The sequence below is a fragment of the Prinia subflava genome, chromosome 15, assembly GCF_021018805.1.
Source record: "Prinia subflava isolate CZ2003 ecotype Zambia chromosome 15, Cam_Psub_1.2, whole genome shotgun sequence".
Lineage (NCBI taxonomy): Eukaryota > Metazoa > Chordata > Aves > Passeriformes > Cisticolidae > Prinia > Prinia subflava.
In genome coordinates this window covers 2,049,605-2,069,006 of record NC_086261.1, presented here as the reverse complement: position 1 = coordinate 2,069,006, position 19,402 = coordinate 2,049,605, and the positions used below count along the sequence as shown (strand labels likewise).

The following is a 19,402-nucleotide window of genomic DNA, read 5'->3' as shown; positions in this document are numbered from 1 at the left end:
GTCAAAATGGATTCTTTCATTTTGGTGATGAAGTGCTTGCTCTGCTTGCCAGCATGCAGGGTTCAATAAAAGCAGACAGGTCTTCAAAAAATAGCAGCATAAATAGATGAACTCTTTAAAGTAATATAACTTCTGTCATCTGGATGTGAAATATAGACCTAAGTGCCCGCTGAAGTAAAAGCTGACCACACATTCCACAGAGAAGTGTTAAAAGTTTTCTCGGAGTGTCTTGGGCTGAGAAATGTTTTAACTACCTCTCTCCTTGCCACAACACACAGAATAGAAGCGTTTCAAGTTAAACCCATTTTTCAAAAGAAGAAAACAAAGCATCTATAAAGAAACAAAGGCGTAGGACGGGATGAGGTCTCTAGATAGGCACTGCTTTCAGGGAAGCTGCAATTAGCTGTGCAATGGAGAAGGTGAACTCAGTTGTATCTCAATAGCATTTATAATTATTTCAGCAGCTAAAATGCTGATAGGTACGTGCAGGGGGTTGTTTTCAAGATTTCCTTGTGAGACACAAGGTCAGGATTCCTGTGGTCTCCTGTCATATTTAATTCATATCCTCTGGCCTTCTCTACCATGTTTATTGAATTACAGGAATAAAATTCAATGAACCAAAACCAAAAGAACAGAGACAGGACATGGCAAGTCCCACTTTCTTTTATGTCCCTCCTGCACACCTGAGTTCAGTGGACTTACAGGAGAACATGCTGGAGCAGAATTTGGAAGGAGGGGGAGGTACAAGTTACTATAATCCCTCTCAACATCTCCATAATTGCATCCAGATAATTTATTGCAAGCAGTGGCCACTTCCACATGGGAGGGAGGATCCAATTTCTACCAGTCAAGACTCCCCCCTGGTGCTTTTTAGGGCTGATCTGTGCACTCCCTGTGTGTGTTTGCCAGGTCCCTTCTGGTCACAAACGAGATGGCAGCTGAACAGCTTTACAGACCCATTCCTCAGAAGAGCATTCTGGCAATTCATCACTTCAGTGCTAAGAGGAAACCCTCAAATATGTTAAAAGTCCCAGTTGGAGGGAAGTGCCCTCTTGGTGTGCCTGTAACGATGATTCCCTGCAATCATCCGAGTTAAACTGACAGTGCCTTTATCCTCCTTTACAAGTGGGATGCAGGAAGCAAAGCATTCCCGACAGGCCTGTGGAGCAATGGGAGTAGCTCTGTGATTTTGGGGAGGATTTTATTGTGTCTCCTCTACTATTCTCCCGTTTTCATTGCCCTGTTTTCTGCTGCCTCCAAGAACTGCCTGCTCTGGGTTGTGGATCCCTCAGCCAATGCACACCCAGCTCTGCAGGGGGGTTCAGAACCTGCAGAGGTGAAACAGAGCTTCCCCCTTGATCAGAGTCACAGAAACACCTCGACACCCAGCTAAAGTTACAACATTGTCTTTTGGGTTCAGAGCAAAACATAAGCAAATCTGGCTCTTGAGTCTGACCCAAAACATTCACAGAAAAAATAAGAAGATGTTTTGAAGCTCTATCCTAAACTGCAAGCTCATCACTATTTAGCTTTGGCATTTTAATTTTTGGAAATGTCACAGCTAATAAATAATGTATTTTCTTTAAGCTACCATATACGTTTTTAGTTTACAACTTGAATATTCTTAAATTTCTCAAAATTAAGCGCTCTGCTCACGTATATGGCAGTGAATGGGAAGGCTGCCTTTTCACTTAATACATTTAATAAAGGTGACCAGATGCTTTGTGTTCTTAATGGCTTGTTCTGCATCCCAACAAAATGTTCCTGTTTTGGCTGCGAGAGCAGATGATTCATCCTGAAACCCAGCCCAGCTGCCCTGACACAGGCAGGGTGAGTTACAAACCCACCATCTGTGCTGGAGGAGTGGGCAGGAGGAGTGCTTTGTCAGGAAAACACCGTCCTTCCTTGGGCTCTGCATATTCCAGGCAGCCAGTAATCCCAAAGTCCTGTGGGTCCAACCTCTCTGCCTTTGCAGATAAATTCTGCAGTTATATCCCACCTCCCATCATTTCCTCTTCGTTCCCCCCTTCCTGAGAAGCCTCTCAGCCTGCTCTGCCCTAGGATCACGTGTAGATCAAACATTGCTGTAAAATAGAAGTTGCTCCTGGTTTTATTCTTTCCAATTACAGGGCAAAATTCCTGCCCGTGCGGCTGCCTCAGCCAAGCCTCGTACTCGACAAAGCAAGAGGGATTCATTAATGGCTTTATTGTGAATAATTAGCTGTGCCCAGCTCTGCAGTAGCACCCTCCACTGCCAGCTCTGCCAGAGGACACATCCTGAGCTCGGCACCGGCGCTCGCAGACTCGCCCAGTTCAAGGGCAAAGCTCTGCCCCAGCAGAGCTCCCCTGCTCCCTCAGCAAGAGCCAGCAGGAATATCCGCAGGGAAAGCCTGCCTTGGAGTGTGTCACTGGGAAAAGGCACTGCCAGCCTGCTTCTGTCCCCACAGCCCCTGCCAGCTCCCTCCTCCCTGCCCGGAGCAGCCCGGCAGGACAAAGCCCCGGGCTGGGAGGAAAAGGTTCCCAGCAACTTTTCTGCACAGCCTGTGCTCTGCAGCACTTGAAAGAACCATTGCAGCTCATCTGGCATGCACACGAATGACAAATATGCTTCAGAGGCAATAAATTAGCAATTTCAAGGCTTTACTTCCCCTCATGGACTAATTGCCAGAGATTATAGTATATTATGTGAGAGCAATGATACTAATGCCTAAATATGCTTCAGTGATTATAGAGCTATCCTCAATAACCAAGCTGTTTAAATGTCAATGCAAGAAAGCTCTTTATTATGAGATTAAATATTATTTTGCAGCAATGCAATAGGAACTTCCCAGGCTTTCTGCCTGCACTAATGCTGCCTTGGGGCAATGTATATTGGACAAGGTATGCTTTTTTAAAATGTGTACAGTAAAGGGTCCCTAAATGCTCTTGTGCTGCAAATTTGGACAGCATTCCTAATAAGAAGGAGGATCTTGGCATCTTTTTATTTTGTAGCTGTCACTAACATGCTGCTGCCTTCATCCTTCCTCCACTTGTGTATCAGCTACTGTTTAGAGAAGATAAATCATTGTTTTTTCTTAGTAGAGTTGGGAATCAAACCTCAAAGACCTGTTCTTTTGTTTTCTCTCCCCATCTCTAAGTACCATTATCTTGTACAGATGCTTTTGGGTCCAGCCCCTCACACCTAAATAAATCTCTTCATACCTGGGAATCAGTGGAAGCTCCAACTTCCATGTTCAGCTGCTGACACGAGGCAGAGAACAAAAGTGTCTTTAAGCCAGAACTCCAATTGCACAGCTCTGCAGATGCCAGTTGGGGATCACCAGCTCAGGTGTGGACTCAGAAGGAAGGGAGGCAGAAAAGTCTTTGGCATCCCACTAATGTCACACAGGACCTCCCCACTATGGATCTGTCCCAGCTGTGCAGCCTGTCCCTGATTTCTACTAAATATAGTAATTATAACTCATAATTGTTATAATGGTATAGAAAACACAGACCTGTGGGGACAGGTCACGTAAAATGAAAGACAGAGAAAGCCAACTTCTTGTGAAGTTTGATGGAATTCTCTCTTTAGAGTATTTTTTTCCTTTAGGAAGTATTGTTTCTTAAACACAGCCTGAGCTTCTCCTCCATGGTGTGCTCCTGAAGGGGAGGAGCCTCACACACAGATAACCAGGGACTGGCAAGAATTCCATTCTGCCCAGCCTCAGCAGGACTGGACACCTGGATCCATGCTCCAATACCTTCTGCTGCAGCCTGGCAATTGTTAACTCTGAATTTTTGCTGTTTTCATCTTGGCTGGTCTCCTCAGCCATTTTACATCTCACCTATAAAATGCAATGCTTGTTTACCTCAGAATGTCTGAAGCTCTTCCTGATGCTCAGGTAAAAGACACCTGCCACACAGGCTCAAAAAAGACATAAATTGCTCTATCATTTGTAACATTTTAAAATACCTTCATCTATTAAAATCACAGTGTGACTGACAAGGAACATGCTGAAGGGCCATGAGAATTCTTTCTCTGCTCTTCCAGGCAGACAATAATCTGACACTTTTTTTGTTATGTCTTGACTTAGAATACACTATGGGAAACCACATCTTTATCTTTATAACAGTAATAAAGTTAGAGCAGTGATGTTAACTAAACAACCAGCAGCCACAGGCTGACACTGCTCAAAGGACGTGGATTTAGCACAGAATGGGGGAAATGACCCGCGCTTGGCTGCTTTTATGCAAATATGATTTCCAATCAGATGCAAACCCTGTTTTGTTTTTGCAGCCGCTTTGTGGAAGCCCTCCCACGCCCAGCCGCACTCACCATGAAGCCGGGGGCGCAGATGCAGGTCCCGGTGATGCTGTCACAGTCGGCCCCGTTGTGGCAGGGACAGGGCACCTGGCAGCCCTCGCCGTAGTAGCCCACGGGACAGGTCTCGTTGCAGTAGAGCCCAGCCCAGCCAGCCCTGCAGCTGCACTCCCCAGACAGAGGATGGCAGCTAACGAAGAGACAGATGTTAATGAGATGTGGGCAGGAGGGAAAAACACGGCCCAGAACACTTCATGTGTCACACTACGAACAGGACAAACCTGGAAACTCTTCAGGGTGGTGGGTATGAGCAGCTGTAGAATTTGGGAAGTGAATGGGGAATCTGGTGCTAAGTAGCCCAGCATTTCCAAACATCAGGGAACTGCCACAGTACTGGGTACTTTACACCTTAAAGTTTAAGCTCTTCCATTCTCAAATCAGTGGGACTTGGATTACTGACATGAACCACACCATTGATCCTTACAAGCTGTAGGACAGGTATGTGCTGCACTATTTGGCTGTAATGCAGCCAAGCTAAAGATGCTCAGGGATAGGAGAAATTCCAGTGGGTAGAGGAGTTGAAAATTCACAGCCATCAAGAGAGCTGTGAAGATAAACCTGAGTTCAAGGGCACAGCATTTCTATTCTATTCTATTCTATTCTATTCTATTCTATTCTATTCTATTCTATTCTATTCTATTCTATTCTATTCTATTCTATTCTATTCTATTCTATTCCATCCCATCCCATCCCATCCCATCCCATCCCATCCCATCCCATCCCATCCCATCCCATCCCATCCCATCCCATCCCATCCCATCCCATTTCATTTGTGTTTTAAAAGTGATGCCACCTCAGCAGGACTTTCCAGCAGGCACAGGTGGAAAGCAAAGTGCTTTGGAAGGGAGAGCTCTCCTTGGAAGAAGAGTTTTGCAGGGATATTCAGCCACAGTGACCAGAACTGATCAGCACCTGAAGCCTTGGGACCAGAGTTAACAGGAGCCCTGGGATTAAGTCACAGCTGTGCAGGGAAATGAGTCAAGTTCCTTTTTGCTGCCTAATGAACAACATTAATCCTCCAGCTTTCATTTCAGTTCAGTCAATCCCACACTGTTGTGAGAGCACAGGGACAGAAAAGGAGAAAGGAGGTTCGAGCACAAGAGATGGACAATGGCCGGTCCTTCTGTGTCTGCAGGTGGAACACTCAGCCCTCTGTTCCTCCTGCATGAAACAATTCATCTTTACTGGGATTTCTCCTCCTCCAGGTCTCCTCAGCAGGAGGCTGAGGCTGAGCAGGGAGGGGAGGGGAGGGAAGGCTGGAGATGTGTTAACTCCTGGTTTGAGGGGATGGAGGTTTCTGGACGTGGTCTGAGGCCAGCTGGGAGCGCGGGGCTGCACCTGAGAGCTCAGCAAGCCCTGTGGCCTCTGCACCACAGCAGTAATGGCACTCCTCAGTCCTCAGTGAGAGAGATGAGAAATAATATTGCCAGAAATCCTGCTTTCTTTACTCTCAGAACAAGAAGAATGGACTTCTGCAAGGTGGGATCTCTCTCTCTGGGCCTGTCTCCTGGGTTTTTGCATCCCAGAAACAATTCCTTTTCCTTTACGATTATTTATTGCTACAGTTTAAGATTGTAGACATGACTGAATGGGTTTCTTTACACCTATAAAATTAATATTGTATATGTTAATTTTCAAGGTAACCTCATAAAATGTAATTTCCAACTATGTTTCAGGCAATTTCTGGTAGGAGAGGTTGGTCATATAGTGTTGCAACTAAGAAGGATCAAATTTTCTAAGTGTCAAATGTTTCATCATAAACAGTGTTTTACTGGCTAATTAAAACAATTCATCAGCATAACAAACTACCATCCATGACAACGCAGTCCCTGAAATTATGGTTTTCCACAAAGCACCTCTTAACATTCAGATGAAAATAATAAAAGCTCGGGTTTCCCCCCTGTGTCTATTAATCATTACCTAATAGGAGCAGAAAGCTCAACATTAAAGAAGGATTTCAAAATGAATTTTGTGTTTCTCTCTTTCCACTACTATTACATGTATCATGTGCTTCCATGAGAACTGCATCTGGTGGGTAAATTAAATATCTCAAAGGTAATATCTGACCAGGGCAGCAAATACTCCACTCATTCAGAATGTTTACCCCGAGGCTGGCTCCTCCATCAGCATGGACAGCTTTTTTGCATGGGCTACAAGCCGTGTATTAAGGGCTAAAACTCATCCTGGCATGCACTAAAACAAGAATCAAAACCAAACAGGCTTTCCAGAAGAATCTACTGGAGACAGGGAACTAAAACAAAGGGCAGTAGAAGTTTGAGGGCACATTCTGACCCACCCAAGCCTTGTCCACATCTCACGGCACTGTGAGCCAGGAAAATCCGATGCAGATGTTTGGGTCCCTCCTCCATGCAATCTTCCCATTGAAGGAAGGATCATTTCGCTGCCAGCCCGAGCAGATCAGGGTTTTGTTTTTCTCCCAACTCCAAAGCACTTGTTTGACAATCCAGGTGCCTGATGCAGCGTGAACTTGAGGAGGGCTGAGATTTAGATGCTTTCCCAAACTCACAAGGCAGCTGTTCTCTTCCCAATCCTGCCAGGGAATCTTGCCCACCTAACTGACTCTTCTGCCTTCATTTCTCCCATTGCTAAAATGATGGCTTTCCTTCTTTGGAAACCCTTTCAAGATCTGCAGCTGATATCACTGAATAGTACAAATTTTTATATTAATTCTTTTTTTCTCTCTGGTTTGTATGAACTACTCCACCAATTAAAGTGTTACATACTAAATATACTGCAGCTCATGATGTAGGAATAGTGTATGTGTGAATGTATGTGTGTGTGAGGAAGGTTTCTCTTCTGCTGGCATTTTGTTCAACCACATTCTGATTAAATTATGTACCTAGATAAAGAACAGAGCCAGGAAATTCATCTATCACCCATCCAAACATCCATGCATCCAGACTGCCCACTGAATTCAATGCTGTTTGGACTGAAGCTGAAATTTTTGAGGCAGAATAAAGCTTGGGTAGGAAATACAGCTAGAAATTTTCATAAATATCTGTATAATCCTCCCCTCCTGTTCTGAGTGCACCTTCCCAGGCCATGTGTCCGTGTAACATTTTGCCAACAGGGGTCACAGTGCATGTGAGGCATTTCTCCAGCCCCCAATAAACTGAAATTAATGAACACAATTCCTCTGCTGAAGGCTCACTGAGTGATGGGTGAGAAAATGGGAGGTTCCTAAAGGATCCCAAAGGCAAACCCACCAAAATCTGTTTCCCACCCCTTGCTGGGAGCAGCAAGGGAAGCTCACACTCCTCAAAGAGTTTGGCAGTGTTATCCTTCATAGTTTGCATTGAATCATAACAACTTTTATTTCTTCAGCTCTCCTGCACCTCAGCAAGAAGCAGAGTAGAAAGCAGGAGTGAACACAGCCAAGTGTTCCAGTGGCTCCAGGCCAAGCAGAGGTGGAACAGAGCTGTCCACACTCCCATCAGGGCTGACAAGGAAAGGGTTCCAGGGCTCCTGCTGCACTTCCAAAGCTCCTGCACAATCCCTGGCTTTTGAGCCACGTTGACAGCAATAAAAGATTTTTAATAAATTTTTAAAAAAATTTTATTAGCTGAACTGAAAAGCATAAAGGCATTTTTGACCTTTAAATTTTTTAAGCATCTAATTTTGAGGAAATCTGAGGAAACCAGGTAAATTTCTCAAGGCAAATTAGAAGTGTTTTAGACAGCACAACCTGTTCCAAATTCTGAATTTGTTCTCCACACATCTTTCAGCCAAAGCAACACCTTCCCAGTGAATTTCCTGATTTTCTGTTTATACAGCAGCACCAGTTAGCTCATTTTCATTATCAGCAGCCTGATCCTTACTTTACAGTACTTTCTGTTTCATGGTGTCCACACTACACCCAGTCTCCCTTACTTGAATGCCTCCTGCTTTGAAGCAAGGCTGCAGTGAGAGCTGCAGGGCTGCTCCTCAGTCCAGCACATCTTCAAAGCCAGCCCTGTCCAGCACATTTCTGACTCAGATCAAGGAAGAACTTCATGAAAGCTCCATGGGGTTTGGTCCTTCCCTTGCCAGTGCTGAGGCAGCAACTGGAACCTCTGGAGATCCCAATTGACTCTGTCCCAGTGGTTTCCTTCCTTCTCCCATCTCTGACCTGGGAAAGGCTCCCCAGGCTGGCTCAGGAGGGGGGTGGGTGGCCAGGACTATTCCAGCTGCTCATTTCCCTCCCTGCCCGCCCAAAGAACAAACCAGGATTATTCCCTTTCCTTGTAGGCTGTCTCAACATGGGCTTTTTGCAAGGGGAGTTTTTTCCAGGTGTACCCTTCCCTGTGGAAGGACAGGCCAAGTCACCACCACATTCTGAATCACCTAACTGTGGGGTTGTTCAAAGTCCTGTACAAAGTGCCTTTCAGTGTGCTCTGATGCAGAAATTATTGGATGGTGTCCTTCAGTCATTACCATGCTGGAGGTTAGACTAGATGATCACTCTGATCTCTTCAGACATTAAAACAGATAGATCTCTGAAAATGGAAAAGCTGATTGTGTACTTCCTACTGTTCCTCCTCAGCTACTCCTCAAAGCCCTCAGAACTTTCCATTGCAGTCAACTCTCCAATAATAACCAGATCAAATGAGACAAATCCAGGGACAGGAGTTTTCTTTCACCTTCTACAAATGTTTAACAATTATCCTCCACACTCAGGGATCACAACAAGTAGCCAACAGCTTAAACTGCTCCTGGGGAAAAGAGATGGCTGTGGGTAAATGAGTCACTATGGAAGAACCCAGTTTCAATAGGACAAACTCCTCCCTTCCACTCAGGGAGGAATGGGAAGAGGTGGGTGGGAAGAGAAGTGCACTGTATGGGACTGGTTAAACAATCAGCGCAAGGATTTGTTCAGAATATGGAGTGCCTTTGGAAAAGGTCATTTTCCATCAGCTCTGACGCTCCTTGGCTCAGCAATTAACAGCACTCTGCAGAGCTGGTGGAAAAGTGGAGAGCTGAAACCCCATGGATGAATGAAAGAACATTTACTGATCTACAGCTTGCTGATATCTCTTTGTTCCATAACAGCAGCGATAAGATGTAGGAAAAAGGGAGATTTTATCAACAGAGAGACCAGACTCATTTATTAAGGAACCAGAGATACCATCTCAGCAGAGGATGCTGCAAGGGAACGCTGACGGAGCAGTGTTGGGAGGGAAGGAATGAAATGTTCCCATCAGACAGCAACCAGGACAGGCAGGGTGTGTTGGAATGACCACATGGCCAGAAAAGAGCTGGGAGAAGATTCAATCCTCCCCCTTTCTGAGCTCTCAGACCTCCCTGAGACCTCTTCTCTCCTCACAGCTAGAAGGTGCAAGGCTGTTCTTTCAGGAAAGATCCTCTGGCAAACTCTCAGAGCACTTCACAGGTAGTTCTGAGTAACACAGGGTGAATTCTTTTACCCTCCAACCCACAGTCTTACCCTGCCTAAAAGACTCTTAATAAATTGAGCACATAGCTGAGAAACTGCAGCCAAGCTCAGCCCTACCTGTGGCCTGCAGTCCTGCCACTCTGTTTCTGCCTTTATGGAAACAAACAGGTTTCTGCAGGCTCAGGAGCAGTGGAGACACCGGTGTCAGCTGCTGACCACGAGCACATTGTCACCCTCCTGCACACCTGAAGAACATTTTACACTGAGAACAACTCAGCCTGGATTTACCACAGGTGCTGCCGTGATGTGACACGTAGGAATTCATCCCTCAGCTCACTCTGCAGTCATTCCTGAGGCAGTCCCATCCTCAGTACAACACTGCATTAACCTTTTGTGTATAATGTGCAGCTCATGCCTCAGGGATGGTATTTTTGCAGTGATTTCATGATACACAACATAATCAGAAGCGATGGGAGACTCTTGTACAGAGCTCCCTGGGAGCCTCAAACCCTTTGGATCCTGGCTGTCAAACCCAGTGGTGCTGCACAGGAGTTGTATCACAACAATTACAAGTTTTTAAATAATCCATTGTGAGCTCTGACTTTCAGCTAAGCAAAGCCTCACCACTCACAGCTGAATTCACAAGGAAAATCACCTGTTTATTTCCAAGACTGAGACAAATAGGGTCTATCTCAAGTGCACAGACAGATTTGCCTGAAGTGTTTGTGTGCGTGTGTCTGTGTGTGCACACAAATGAGGTGCCATTTCTTGCATACATAATTGTGTTTGTATTTCAGCAGCAGCAAGATGGCAAGGTGGGTTTGTCAGCATCAGCAGGACAGTCAGGTCCCCACCTGTCTGGTTCCAAATTGAAGAATGTCTGTATCAAGGGCATTTTGGCCAGGGCATCAATTATCTCCCCCTCCCCCTGAAGCCTACACAGCCCTAAATTGGCTCTGCCTGCTGAGCAGGAGTGGCAGAAAAAGGAGGGATGCAGTGGGAGCTGAGGGCTCAGCACTGTGCAGGGGAGGAAATGTGGCTCCAGAACCCCAGGCAGCTCAGGGGGGCTGCCTGTCCAGGCTCCCTTTTCTGCAAGGCAGGGAGGGAGGATTCACCAAACAGCAATTCCAGCAGTCAGCAAACAAAGCAATGAGTTACTTAGGGTGGCAAAGAGGATAATAGGAAAGAGTCTTCAATTCTTCCTTCTTTTCAACATTTGGAAAACTTATTCAAGCCTGCAATGGGAAAGTAAATTCAAAGTGCTCAAGTCTGTTTGTGGCTCTGTCTCATAGTAAAGAGATCCTCAAGAATCAGATCTTTTAGAAAAGCAAAAAAGGGAATAAAACATCAAACCCTGACCTTTTAAGCGAGGCTCATTCCATTGTAGGTATAATTCCCTGGTATTTATTTTCCTGAATATTTTCCTCATACACAAAGAGAATGAAGAGCAAAACCAGGCTCATGTGAGGAGTCTATTTTGACAATGTCAGCCGTGTTACAGTTCCACAGACTGACTCAGGGATATTGATTTCAGTCTATTTATACATCTGCCTCAAGTGTTTCCAACAAGGTAATTTGCCACGAGACATCGGCTGAAGCAAATTAGGTTTCCTGTTGAAAGTCCCCTTGCTGTCTATAGATCTAACAAGCAAACCCATGTCATAAAAAAAGAGGAAAAGTGATGGATTGGAGTAAATATGTGTCTATTTTTTAAACCTCAGTGGGTTATTATCCACACATATGAGCATCATCTGGTGGTTCTTATGCCTACAAGATTTACAGGATAAAGCTGTCAGGCTGCTTCAGGTGTTACCAGAACTGTTAACAGATCCATGCTTAGTATCTGGCTGGACTGAGGCTTATGGTTCCAGACCTGAGGTCATTTAAATCAAAATCTGGCAAACCACAGAAACTCTCTGTGTTTGTACTTAAAACTACAAAAGAAAGGATTTAAAACGCTCTGTGTTTGTACTTAAAGCTACAGAGACAAGGACAGCAGGTGTAGTTAACTGAATTCTTCCCCCTGCTTTTACTGGACCAGGCCCTGCGGTAGAATGTGACGTGCTGTACATACCTGAGGGTGTTGGTGATGTTGCAAGGGCACCTCCTGTTGCATTTGAGGCCGTAGAAGCCCTCGGGACACATCCTCTCCTGGCAGTGGGTGCCTCTGAAGCCGGGCTCACAGATGCAGGCGCCGTTGATGTGGTAGCACGTGGCGCCGTTCCGGCAGTCGCAGGCGTGCGCGCACTGCACGCCGTAGGTGCCGATGGGACACTCCTCCTGACACCTGCCGGGCAGGGACACGGGTCCAGGCACGGCCACAGCTCAGCAGTGAGGAATTGCATTTTATGGAAATGCTTTGCTCTGGCTCAGCCCTGGAAGGTGCATGGTTTATCCCCAGTCTGTTACCTCCCTGCAGGATGGTGTGTCTGTAACCTCACTGGCCTGAGGATCAACCTGCGCCCATTTCCAATCCCCATGATAAGAGTGCAGGGGGAAGTGGGCTCAACCTCTTTGCCCTGGAGGCCTCCAGAGGCTCTGATCCTCTCCCCTTCCCTCTCCCCCTCCTTGCCCTCTCCCTCAGTGACCATGCTCCCTTCCTGGGGTCAAACTCCAAATAAATCCTCACCCCATCAGCACCTCAGCAGCGTCTGGGGCCTCCTTGCCTGCCTGCATGCAAACACCAACAAACCTGAGACCCGGGGGGCTCCCGGGGAACCCTCCCTGGGGACCCCCCAAATCTAAACCACAACACAGCAGCACATTGCTTCTACACAGGAACCTCCTGGGTTCCTGAGCAATCCCTGCTCATTTGTTTCAGTAACATCCTGGACCGATGCTATCACCGAATAATGGGATATCTTGGGCATGCAAATTGCTGCTAGGAGAAACTGCATTCATCCATGCCCAATTATATCCTGCTAAATTTGCATTAGTTCATATTACCCTCATTCACAAAATGCATTCTTCTTCCCCGGGCCTTGGCAATTGTGTTCATCAATCGTAAGAAACTGATAGGCAATAAAATATTTTAGTATGAAATCCCCTCACCTGTTTGATTTCTCTTTATCACAGGAGGACTGTGCACCTCCCTTGGAAGCATATGGCCCTCTCAGTGATGAGCAGGGTTAAAAGGGAAAACATTTAGCAATATGGAGCAAAATGTTCTCCAGCAATGTTTTAGTTTTACTTGCCCTCTTTGCTGTCATTGCACCAGTTTTATACCAACAAGAAGAAACCCCTTTCTTTTCTTTTGTCTGTGTTCGGAGTAACTAAAAGCTTAAATTTGCGTTTCTTCTCCTACTCCAGGGTAGTTCAGTAGTATAAAATCTCAATAAAAATCATTTTCATGCTCCTTAGTGGAGAATCTTCTTAAAAATTGCCAACATTTTTAATATTTGATGCACATAAAATTGGAACCTGCAAACACTTCACACAGATTGTTTCAAATTGCACCTTCCATGCGCTGTTAAAAATATCTCCCTACTTGGATGCGTTCTGAGATCTGCCAAAAACTCTGTTTCCTTGTCCTACACAACCAATTTAAGAGTTCAGATTATTTCCTCCCTGGAAAAGCTCAGCTAAGGTCCTGAAGAAAGCAACTGATTGTGTGCTTGACATAATTCAGTGGTTTCAGAATTCTGCAATGAGTCAGAACCACAGTTTACATGATCCACCGTGAAATACAGATAGGCCTTTTCAGTTAATAAAAACAGAAAAAGAAGCCCAGAAAAGCCCAATTCCCTTATCACATGGATGCCAGGCATTGGAAATTGCCTATCAGCATTAATTTAAGCCTGAGCATTGATTAAAGTGTATACTGTAAACTCAGTGGATGGAGGCAATTGTTAAATGTCTTTCTGCAGGTCATTTCACAGCTGGCAGGTGAGAGTTAATATAATGATCAGTAATAAAAGATTAATGTGTGATGCAAGCCAGGCAAAATTGCAATGAACACAGGCAGTATATAAGAAGGGCATTACTCTTGCAGCTTCAGATTATCACGTTTTACTAAAAATAAATGAACACAGCAAAGGGCCTGGCTGGTGATTTAATTCCAGCAGGCACCAACGCAGCTGCTGGTGGCAAATCCGAGTTGAGGAGTTGATCCGAGATCCAAAGTGAGAGAGTTTGGGACAAAGAGGGAAAGAGTCTGGAGAGGCACCAGAGAGAGAGAGAGAGCCCTGCTGCTCTCAGGGGTTCAGCTGCAAAGGAAAGAGCCAGCAAAGAATGGGAGCAGTGGGGCAGGAACACTCGCAGCAAATGAAATGCAAGAGGAACAATGCAGCTCCTCATGTCCCCACTGCTGCACAGCCCCTGAGCGAGCAGGAGAGCTCTGAGCTCCACGGGGTGAATTCTTAGTCAATAGTGCACTGTATCATTCTATATTTATAGAAGATGAAGCATTACCTAGCAGGGAGAAAAGCATCTGGAAATGAAATATTGAAGACCTAATCCATTTACATAATTAGCCTTTTTCTACTAACAATTTAACCAACTTATTTATTTGGAGATCAAGCAGCTACCGCTAATGAATTTTATACAAAGAATACTAATAATGACTCCTCTGGAACATGAGAATAATCACAGCAGGAATTAGCTTTCTACTTAAACATCTTTCCTTTGCAACATATCAATCTAATGTGTCCATAGCACCATTAACAACCAAATACATTGTTCAATTAAATTACAAAATGAGCTGCTAAGCCCTAGTTATGTTTCTTGTTTAATTTACATTGCTTTCTGCCTGTCTGGGGAGATTCGTATTATAATATCCACTGAACTTTAATATGTACCATAATTATTTGGGTTGGGATAGGATAATATGGCTGTCACCTGTAGAATTAATGGAAGCAATTTCACAAAATATTAAACAGAAGACAGCCTGCTTAACAGATGAACTTAGTACATGCTCCTACATTTTCCCTCACAATTTTCTTTTTTTTAAGGAATAATGCTGCAAAGTTTTTTCAGCTGTCCTCTTTGTTTTGAAACAGTGGTCACGTTTATGTAGCACAGACAAATATGAAAAGCCATCCAAAATGCACTAACCTGGAGATAAGAGATACAAATACAAATACAACAACGGGAGAGTAAATCTGCCCGTACAGTTCTAATAAAAGCGAGATTTATTCTGTTAAGATTCAATCTTTCCATTTAAGGGCAGTATGGAAACCCAAGCTAAACCAGCATGTTCGCCTTCCCCGTGAGCCACTGAATTCTGAAACACTCCATTCTCAGCTTCTAACTGTGCCTGTGCTATTATTCCTTTCCAGTTTGTAAAACACACATTTCCATGACAGATCCAGTCATTTCAGTGAGCACAAAGCATCCTGCAGTTATTAACAGTGCTGCCAATTTCCTAGAGATTTACAGCAGTGCCACTCTTGGAAAACAGGTAGGGAACAAAAGTGTGGCAATTACACTCACACAGACCTTTATGACCATTTCATCTCCACAGATATTTATCTAACTCTGTGTTATTATCTTCTGCACACGATGATGAACTGTAGCATTATATAGCACTTATTGACAATTTTAAGATGATAGTAGGTAAAATGTATTTATGTCTTTATTGCTGTTATTCACAGCATCTGTCATTATTAAGAAGATTTTTTCAATACCTTGTAAAATGTTAAGCAGGGTTTTGTTGTGCAGCAGATTCTCCTGCTCTCCTTTTTGCTGTGACACTGCAACAGCTGCAGGAGATGCAGAGGGTAAAACACACCCTGAGCTGCACTGGAGCTGCCTGCTGTGTCCCACTGTCCCTGTGGTGTGAGCACAAACCCAAGGAAAGCTGCTCAGACTCCTTAAGACCTCATCCCTCACTGAAATCAGTGGGGCCCAGGCAGAGGAGGGCAGGTGTGTGCTCAGAACAAACCAGTCCAACCAGGACAAACCAGTCCAGCCAGTACAAACCAGTCCAGCCACGACAAACCACGGCTGCCCAGCCCAAGGAAGCAGCAGAACTGCAGCTGGATACAACAGGCCTAAGGTTTCCCTTCCCTTATGGAAGGGGGATTAAAGGCTGAGAGATGACCATGTTTTAACTTTCCAGGAACCCATTGGAAATGTGGGAATTTCTAGGTTAATCCAGTTTTACCCTGCTGCAGCAGAGCTTTCCTAACTGCCTGTTTACCTTTTCAATCCTGTTCTCATTCATCCTTTCACACACCTGCATTTCTGCTCTCCTGCCTCTCCCCTCAGTGTCTTTTTTTCCCTGCTCTGGGATGGGGAAGCTGAGCCATTCCTGAGGGTTTTGCTCGGATGCAGGTCCAGGATGTGACCTTATCTCGCTTCTTTTCCACTTCTCCCAATTGATTCTGCCTTTTTATGTTTTTTTACTGTCTCCCTTCCCAGGTTACAGCTCTCTTTGGAGTCCAAATCTCTCTCTCTGTTCTCCAAGTGCAGATCTCATGAGTTTGCCCTCCCTTTGCTCAAGGACAATCCCCTGAGCTCCTGCCATGTCTCCCCTGTGGTGCCTCCTCTACCCTGTCTCTCCCTGAGACCCTTCCCCAGCTCCTCTCCAAGGGCAGCCAGCAGTAAAATCCTCTTCCCATCCCCAGCAGGGATGCAGGCTGCAGCTGGGAGCTCCCGAAGCTCCAGCACTGGGTTGGATTGATTCACCCCCAGCCAGGAATCCATCAGGGTGTGCAGGAACCGAGTGAGGAGAGCAGGAGAGGCTCTGTGAGCCCTCCCCAGCACGGCCAGCACTGGGAGCAGCTGGGGTTCAGGTGTGGTCACCACGACAGGCCCAGGCTGCACAGCTGCCTCCTTTCGTGGAAGAGTCTCCACAAAGAGAGAAACAGGAATTATATGGTACCACCTGTCTGGAAACAGCCTCCAGATGGAGAAGGGGGAAGAGAGAGGCACACTGATGTCTTCTCCTCTAAATTACTTGGAAATAATTAGTTTTTCCTCCATATTCAACCCCATGCAAATCCTGACATAAACTCCAGAGCTCCCTCCAATTATAACTGTCCATAAAATGGAAACAGGGAAGCTCCTGTGTAAGGGGAAGGAGCAGCCTTCTGACCCTCCCACAGGGCTGAGGGCTGGATGTTTGTGCTACGACGACCTGCTGATTGTTCAGTGAAGCTTTTTTTCAATGAGCTTTGTTGCATAAAAATATAATTGTAGCATATGTCAGTATAAAGCTATTAAAAAAGGGAACATAGAGGAGAGAGTGCTTTAGCACTCGTCCACTGGTGAGCTGTGCATGTCTGCAAACCCCGGGGCCTGAGAGCTGCTTTACCTGCACTTCCCAACCTTGGTTAGCCAGGATGAGCTGGAGGCGAAGGCAGCCCGTGCTGCAATCCCTCATTGACTTTGCTGTGCAGTCATTTTGCTGAATCCATGACACCTTGGTAAAACAATATTATCATCTGCTCTGATCGATTCATGGGTGAAGGCTCTCGTTTATAAATTTTGAGGATTTATCACCTTTTGCTGGTGGCTGAGATGGATCAGTGCTACAGCAGCACAGAGGAATGAAGGAGACATTAAACTGCTGCATTGCTTACTCTTGAGGATATTAATTTGTATAAAGATAGTTCATTTACATATCTTGTAAACATGTAATGCTCTCTATTAAATTTATCACTGTAAATATCTAAATTAAATTTAATCCATTAAATTTTAAAAGTTATATTAAAACCCCCTGTAAATGGAGAGCATTGCCAATAAAAAGTAATAACATTGCCACATTTATATTGCTTGAAGTGCTTCAGAAGGATGAACCTAATTGGAGCAATAGAAACATAACACCATTTTTCAGGGAGGAAGATTGTCCTGGAAGGGATATAAATATTGGCAGTCCGTGGTTAAAATGAAAGGCTTTGGGGGTTGATGTTTACCTGTCTCCTATGTAGCCAGCTGTACACAGGCATTTTCCTGTCACGGGGTCACAGTGTCCTCCGTTGTGGCACGGACAGTCCTGGCTGCAGTTAATTCCAAAGGTTCCAGGAGGACACGGCTGTGCACACACAAGCCCCTGGTGAGGTTGCAGAAAGAGCAATATTTCAGTCAACACTCATAATGCAATAAATTTCTCTATGCAGCTTGGAATTTTATTGTCCTTCTTGCTAAAACTAGATGTAAGTGTAGCGGCAATATTTTATCTGCATAAGATGTGCTAAAGACAGTCTGAAAACTCCACTACCGCAGTAAATGCCTGCCTGGCCTGGCTCCAGGAGGGATTTTTCTCACCACTGCACACTCATGGATAACTCTCTTGCTTGGATCTCCCCCACAAACTGCAGCTGGGCTTGCACTGCCCCTTCAACAGCCACACGAAGATGTGGGAGAAGTTAAAGGAACCAGAGAAGCCTACAGAGCTGTTTGTGTGCTGCTGGGGTTTTTGTGAAATGGAGAGTCTGAAAAGCTGTTGGCCACACGCTGCACAGAGGTTTGGGAAGGGAGGATTGTAGGAAAGGTTGCACTGGAGGGTGTAGCTGTGCTGGTTTGGGTGGTCTGATGATGTCTCCTCTTCAGGCAGTCTCATTCATCCAGCCCCACACGTTGGCTGGAGATTCCTCCAGTGCCCTGCACATCCTCCACTCTGCTCCCTCTGCTCTCCCCAGCCCCAGCCCATCTCTCAAAGCAGCACTGAATGATCTGCCAGAGCTTTGGGAGAGCCATGAAGGGGCAGGATGGGAATGAGGATTAGGACAGCTGCAGAAAGGCCCCCTCAATGGCACAGGAGCCGTGTGAGTCCCCACAGCAGCACTGCAGCAGCCTTCTGGCCACAAGAAGGAATTTTGCACTGGAATATCTGCCCAATCCCTAAACAGCGACAGGAAGCAGCATCCAGCATCCTCCCAGCTCCTTATCCCCAACCTTGGAGCCACATCTCAGTCTCTGACCTGCCTCAACTCCACATCCCATTTTGTGCTCCCAGCCCTCTGCTTTCCTGCCTCTTTATTCCAGTCCATTCCAAATCCCTCTTGCAGCCTCCCTTTTCATCCTCTCCTCCACCAGACCCGAGCACTCATCTCTGAGATGTTCCTTCCCTTCCCTGCCTGCTTGCCCAGCCCTGGGAGTGAAGCAAGGCCAGACTGTCCCCGCTGTGCCCCCTGGCACTGCTCCCCAGCAAAGCAGCTCCTGGCTAATCCCTGCTCCAGCTGCTCAGCCCCAAGGCAGGGAATGCTAACCCTCCTGTGGGGTTGTGTCTTGGGAGAATTCACCTGCCAGACTCAGGTGGTTTCCCCCCAGGTATCCCATAATGTCCCTGCCAAGTATCAAGGCTTTACAAGGGATTTCCCCAGACTTTCTTAGAAGTTGTATGAATGTTTTTCTCCCTGTGAGCAAATATAAAGCCTGAGGCTGGCATCAAGCTGAGGAACTTCAGCCAAAACAAGTCTGGCAGTGCTGGGATCTGAAGTTGTGGTCCTATAATGGAAAATGTTTGGCATCTGCAGCAAGTGGTGCTGCTGCCAGTGCCACCACAGTGCCCAGTGTGAGACAGAAACAGTGTCTGGCCACAGGATTATTTGGGTTTAATGTCTCTGTCTCCCTAACCAAGCCCCGGGGGCTCTGGGTTTTGAACAAAGCATGTATCAGACACAACTTATTCAAAATATAACCCAGGAATATAATGGCTGCTTTCACTCCTCGGGGCTTGGGGAGTTTAGCTGTATCAACGTCCCCAA

At 45.7% G+C, this 19,402-nt stretch overlaps 1 protein-coding gene across 7 annotated transcripts in view; it reads right to left on the bottom strand.

Moving 5' to 3' along the window:
* MEGF11 (multiple EGF like domains 11) overlaps nucleotides 1-19,402 on the bottom strand; it is a 251,691-nt gene that overhangs the window by 69,701 nt on the left and 162,588 nt on the right. For all 7 annotated transcript variants that reach the window (XM_063413057.1, XM_063413059.1, XM_063413061.1 and 4 more), the window contains 3 exons: nucleotides 17,609-17,745; nucleotides 11,827-12,039; nucleotides 4,316-4,490 (listed from right to left, as the gene is read on the bottom strand). In XM_063413057.1, the coding sequence (XP_063269127.1) occupies nucleotides 4,316-4,490; nucleotides 11,827-12,039; nucleotides 17,609-17,745 (525 nt within the window). The remainder of the gene's footprint in view (nucleotides 1-4,315; nucleotides 4,491-11,826; nucleotides 12,040-17,608; nucleotides 17,746-19,402) is intronic.